The 6,000-nt window shown below is 45.5% G+C and overlaps 1 protein-coding gene across 1 annotated transcript in view; it reads right to left on the bottom strand.

The window, feature by feature from the left end:
• Nucleotides 1-402: 402 nt before the first annotated feature.
• Nucleotides 403-6,000, bottom strand: part of LOC144780984 (lysozyme g-like) — a 104,062-nt gene continuing 98,464 nt past the window's right edge. The window contains exon 5 of the mRNA XM_078659583.1: nucleotides 403-2,405. Coding sequence (XP_078515709.1) covers nucleotides 2,272-2,405 — 134 coding nt within the window. The 3' untranslated portion in view covers nucleotides 403-2,271. The remainder of the gene's footprint in view (nucleotides 2,406-6,000) is intronic.

Here is a 6,000-nt window from a genome sequence, read left to right as displayed (position 1 = left end):
ACGCTGGTTGAATCATAGCACTTAAAAAAATCTTAGCATTGCCATATAGTAGAGCGGTTTGGTTTTGTCAATTATGTTTACCATGTTGTACAGCAGCGCCCAGCTGCGCAGCACCCAGAGACTTCAACTTCTGTAGCAGGGATTCTGCACAAACATAGAACTATGCGCAGGATTATAGGACCTTGCTGTATAGGGACTGGGTCTTCCTACCACCTTAGTACCCACAAGTCCAGGACCAGCTAGCTATAGTGTCTCACTTGCTCTCCTACTCACTCACAGAGAAACAAATGATTAGACACCCAGAACACAACACTCCCAGATCTCTCAGGAATCGCGGTAACAAGACACTCTTTCGCTCGCACTCTTGTACTTTCCAACAGTAAGATCTGAGAGAGACACAAAACAGTTTAAAATTTTTATTTTAACTAACGTGCCCTAACATGCAGTATAAGTGCCACAACAACAAGGAAAATATATAGTACAAATATAGTCAGCATAACAGCTAGTCCATAAATCATGAAGAGAGATGTCATCATAGACAATAGAAGCTAACCTCCCTCCTGTTGCTACGTAGCAGTATTATTATATATCAGAAGATCTCTGGGCTTCGTCAGCAGACCCCATACCTTAGCCTATAGATGGTAGATCTACATCATAGGTGCTCTCTCGCTCTTCTACCTGGAAAGATCCCTCTCCAAGTGTGTGTTACCTATTTGTGTATCCCACTAAAAACCAAAGTACGTTGTTATAAACAACAGCTGCATCAGTATGTTTTGTTTAAGGGCTAAGGTCTGGCCAGAACAAAATAACAAGGGGCATTGTTGTTCGACCTTGCACATAATGTTCAGTCATAATCCCAGGAACATGCAGAGAGTGACACAGTGATGAGTTCTCATGAGAAAGCAGCCATGGGAAATATTGCAAAAAAATAAAGACATGTAGTAACGTGCGCAAAGCAGCAGACAGACTGCAACGTGCTCATGCTAACTTAGTGAAGATGACAATGTCCCCATGAGCCACATGACACTTTGAGCAGCTGAAATTTCAAGTGAAATCCGCTAGATCTGCAAGGTTCCCACAGATCACGTAATTGCTGATGGGACTGGTAACTCCTGATAAGAAATCTACTCATGTACCATTTATATTTTGATGGGAACAGCAACAGAGTTATGGGAAGTTGACCAATAACATCTGGTCAGGTGATAAAAGGTACCAATTTGGATTAGCATTCAGATGTCACACTGAGCAGTGCCTTGTCCTTAAGAAAAATGAAAGTTTTCTCTATGCAGAACGTTCGTTTAAACTGGTGGAAAGAATTCAGCTAGTCATGAACATTGGCTGCTCACCAGTTGTGGCCCAACAGCTAGTTTCCAACAATGTGCAATAGTTGACTATTAATTTTACAGTTGCCCTAATGACAAACCAAACACGACACAGTTTATGGCCTAATTTCTGACACCACATTGACCTAGCAACTTTCATTTGTATCACAGTTCTGGTTGCAGGATAAAAGCAGTATGTAAGCACAAGATCTTACTCACAGACCTCACTAGGGGTGACTGAGGTTCCAAGAACAGGGATGACGACAACTGTATCTGCAAAGCTGGTACGGTGTTCTCTAACCTGGGGCCAGTGAATGCGTGGTAATTGCGACAGTCACATCATGCTGAAATATTCATTTTCCTGTTTCCCGTTTAATCTGATTTATTTGCATTCATAATCAGTCCAGAAATTAAAATAACTGCAAAAGCAAAGACCATGTACAGCTACAAAACAGATAATCGTGAGGAAAACATTGTATATTACAGGATATCCCATCATTTAGAAACTGGAACCAGCAGAACGATGAACACAGCAGTGTGGGGGCAGGGAAAAGACCACATAATTGAAGGACCTGGAATAAATGAAATAGCATGCAGCAAATGAAAGAATGCCAACCACACCACAGCGGTTAAGCAGATTTGATTACAGTGACATATTCCATGCCTCGTTTTATCTCAACTTGATGGCATCTTTCTGATTCGCAGCCAGGGAAAGGAGTGGGTCAACAGGCTTAGCATCATCAGCACCAAGGGCATAGCAATAGCACCAGAAAAGTGTCAACACTATGCAACAACCCAGAAACTAAAGCCTTTCTCCAGTTCTATAAGAACATTGACATTTGGCAGAAGACAAGCACCATGCACCTCTTTGCCCAGGCAGCTGCTGCCTATCGTTGCAGGAAGAAGAGGCGTTGGATGAGGTGTTGCTCTAACTTTGCGATTTCTGGCTTTACCAGTTCTGCTGATACCACTGAGCTCTGGCCACCACATCGTTTGAGTAGTCACGACCTGTAGTACTGCTGTCCACATCGTTATAATTTTTAGATACTCCATTTGGGCCACAATTGTAGGCTGCAATTCCACCTGAAAGACAGAGGGAGAGAGGTGTCAGTCAATGACTAAGGTGAACACAGACTCAGACTGGCTCAGGGGCTGCTGTGTACACAAGATGGGCCCTCTTTGCCAAAATAACTAACAGATTACAGTTTCCCCCGACGCTTACTATATAGTTATTGTGCATATACTACTCTTTTACAATATTATTCTGATAAGGGGCGTGTGATATTCTTTGAAGGTGATGCTTAACACCACTCAATGCATAGTGCATCATTATTGGGCTTTTACTACATTGGGTGCACAGTTAACACTATTCAGACTCTTCATGATTTAACTGCTGACTCCATGTCAGTGTATTTATTACACCGATTGACATTATGACACTTTTATACACTTATGTTATATATTGACAATCGTCAAATGAATGTATGACTTGTACATTATATTTGAGCTTCAGAATTTACTGTTAACACTATGGGCCTGATTCATAAAGGTACATTTAAACGTTTGTGTAAGTTTAAGTTTTTTTTTGGTACTCACAAACTACGAGTTAATAGTAAGTTTACGACTGCCGAGATTCTGCAGTCAAGGCGTAGCACATATAAATATAGGACAGGTCTGTCTTTGTTTACATTAGGCCCTATAACACAATCTTCCAGCCTGGCTACATAGATGAATTGAAAGGCATCTGAGCTGAAGGGTCAATCAGGCCGGAGTTAACTGGCAACTGAGGCAGGGTGGCACAAACATCCCCGCCAAAATTAATGTAGCATAGATTCGGGCCATTGACTTACATTTTCTCCACACATAAATCTAAATTTCATATAATTTATTTTATTTTATTATACACATCTTTAAAAACAATCAAATAAAGATTTAGATTTTCATTATACCATTTTTTAAACATTATTTATCCTTGACAATACATCAGCAGTTTTCAATAGTGCATTTTTAGGTTTCGCCTGTCGAAAGCTGCGCACTGCGCAGCTTTTCGGAGCAGGCGAAATCTAATGTTTACAATATGTGTGAGTTGTCCCATCCTCTCTTTCCATTGGCTAGCTCCATAAATGGAGGCTAGCCATTGGAAGAGGGATCTGCTCGTCATTCCCCGAGCAGATTCGTGGGCGTTCCGGCGATTTTTACTCATCCCGCCCATTTTCGTGCGTCATGCGGCTGTGGGCGTTTTTTTTTTTTTTTCTTCGAAGGGTGTTTTTGGTCATTTCTCCAGGCCGACCGCCGCCGTAAGAAGTCCAGGTGAGTGCTCCTCCGGCTGTCCGTGTACCCGTTCCCGCCCCCCCTTTCGCTGTCCGTGTCTCCGGCCTCTGGGCTCCCCAGTCTGCTTACCGGTTGACATGGATGATCTGGTCTCGCATGGGTTTGATGTCCTGGAAGTTCTGCTGGTTCACCATGCTGTAAAACCTCCTTGTGCTTGCTGTCCCTTCTTCCTCGTTTGTGCTGATCCCCCCCGCGCGTTCGTTGTGCTTGCTGTCCCATCTTCCTCGTTTGGTTGTGCAGCCGCCCCGCCCGCCCCCGCCGCCCCCGCCGCGTTCGTTGTGCTTGCTGTCTCTTCTCCCTCGTTTGTGTAGCTCGCCCCCCCCTCGTTGTGTCGTTCATCTCTACTGCCGAGAAACTACCACGGAATGTAAAAATGTCACCACAACAATATAAACCAAACATAGCCGAGCTTAGCCGGTCAAGTTAATGCTGGAGTTCGGTTTCTCTATCAATTTAAAGAGATTTGTGTTAAAATCAGGTTTCTCTTCTGAATAGGTTTTGTTCCAGGCACTTCCAGCCTAGAGTCCTCCTTCCCGACACTACTACGTCACACGCACTTAGATTACGGCCCAATGATCGCCCTTCCTACACTTTACACCGCAGCAAGGGAGGAAGGTTAAAGTAGGTCGTTCCTCGCCTCCTCAGGTCCGCCTCCTCCTCAATACACTCCCCTGGGCCATCTCTCGGTTTTGTTTCCTCGGAAGCAGGGTGTTTCTGCCCGAGAGTTGACCCTTCCGCGTCACAAGGCCTACTTGTAAGTTTTGATTCCTCACGGCACTTGCTGCACTCCGAGGCAGACGGACAAAGCGCACCGAAGCAGCTGTTTAGACAGCAGCAACCAAAGTGACCAAAATCCTGTTCATAGGTACCAACCACTAAACGGCTGTGGGTCTCGAGCCCCCATGATGTTTCAGCTGAGGGAACCGCCGACCCCCAGACTCGACCCCCTTCATTGTAGCAGCATTGTGTCAGCTAAAGTGCAGAGAGGGCAGTGTGCAAAATGAGCTGAGTGACCAAATGGCTGCATGCATGTCACCAAGACACAAGATTTCCAGTTCTGGGTTTTGATTTAACTTATCAGTGCATTACGTGAGTTGTAGTCCTGGCTCATTTTGAAGGCGTCAAAGGGGCCAACACACCTGATAACAATAATAGGTAAAAGTTAATTACAGTAATGTTAAAGTGGTCTCCCTGTGACATGGAACAATTTTGTCACCCTACAAATGAGGCATGTAGGGGAGTGTGCCCCCGACACCAGCCCCGTGCCCCCTCCCTCGCCTCCCGTGGCATGTACTCACACCTTCCCCGAAGATCAAAAGACACCCCTCTAGGTAGCAGTAAGCGTGGAGTTAGCAGCCATGTGGCAGTCCCAGCCTATGCCGCGGTGGCCATACGAGCGGGTACTTGACAACACGCAGTTTGGCTTCAGGAAGGGCCATGGGACGAAGACTGCTTTGATAAAAGCTGCTGAGGAGGTCAGGATAATCATGGATAGGGGTGGTGCAGCTATCTTGATACTCCTGGATTTATCTGCGGCCTTCGACACGGTCGATCATACCATCTTGATCGACCGTGTCGCTGCCATTGGCATCCAGGGCAGGGCCAGAGCAACGCTGGCATCTTTTCTGGCCAATAGAGTACAGTCCGTGAAGATGGGGTGTTTCTGCTCTCCTGACTTCATTCTCCCTTGTGGCGTTCCCCAGGGCTCCTCGCTAAGTCCGACACTTTTTAACATCTACGTGTCGGACTTGGCGAGGGTAATCAAGTCATTCGGTATAGGCTTAACATCGTATGCCGATGACACACAGCTGATCCTGGAGATACACAAAAATGGAGAAGCAGTGGCAGCTAATTTTCAGGAGGGCATGAAGGCCATCAGTTCATGGATGAACCGGAATTGCTTAAAGCTAAATTCTGACAAGACGGAGGTGATGGTTTTTGGCGAACTTACTCCGTCTTGGTCTCCGGTCTGGTGGCCTTCGGAACTGGGAATTCCTCCACTGCCAGTAGCCAAGGTGAAAAACTTGGGCGTGCTTTTCGATAACAAGCTTACGTTTCTGAGCCATGCCAATGCTGTGGTTTCAGCCTCCTTCTTCACCCTAAGAATGGTGAAGAAACTGCTCCCTTTTCTTCCCCCAACTGCAGGTAAAACCTTAATGTCCTCCTTGGTGTTATCCAAGGTTGACTACTGCAATGGTCTATTGCTTAACGCACAGGAGCAAGTTTTGAGCAAACTACAGCTTATTCAAAATGCTGCTGCAAGGATTCTCATGGGTATATCTAAGCACACTTCCATCTCTCACACAATTCGTGAGCTCCACTGGCTACCAATAAGAAGCCGGATAAA

Source organism: Lissotriton helveticus, chromosome 9 (genome assembly GCF_964261635.1).
Source record: "Lissotriton helveticus chromosome 9, aLisHel1.1, whole genome shotgun sequence".
In the NCBI taxonomy this organism is placed as follows: Eukaryota; Metazoa; Chordata; class Amphibia; order Caudata; family Salamandridae; genus Lissotriton; species Lissotriton helveticus.
Note: the sequence above shows the minus strand (reverse complement) of the source record. Positions and strands in the feature narration are given on the sequence as shown.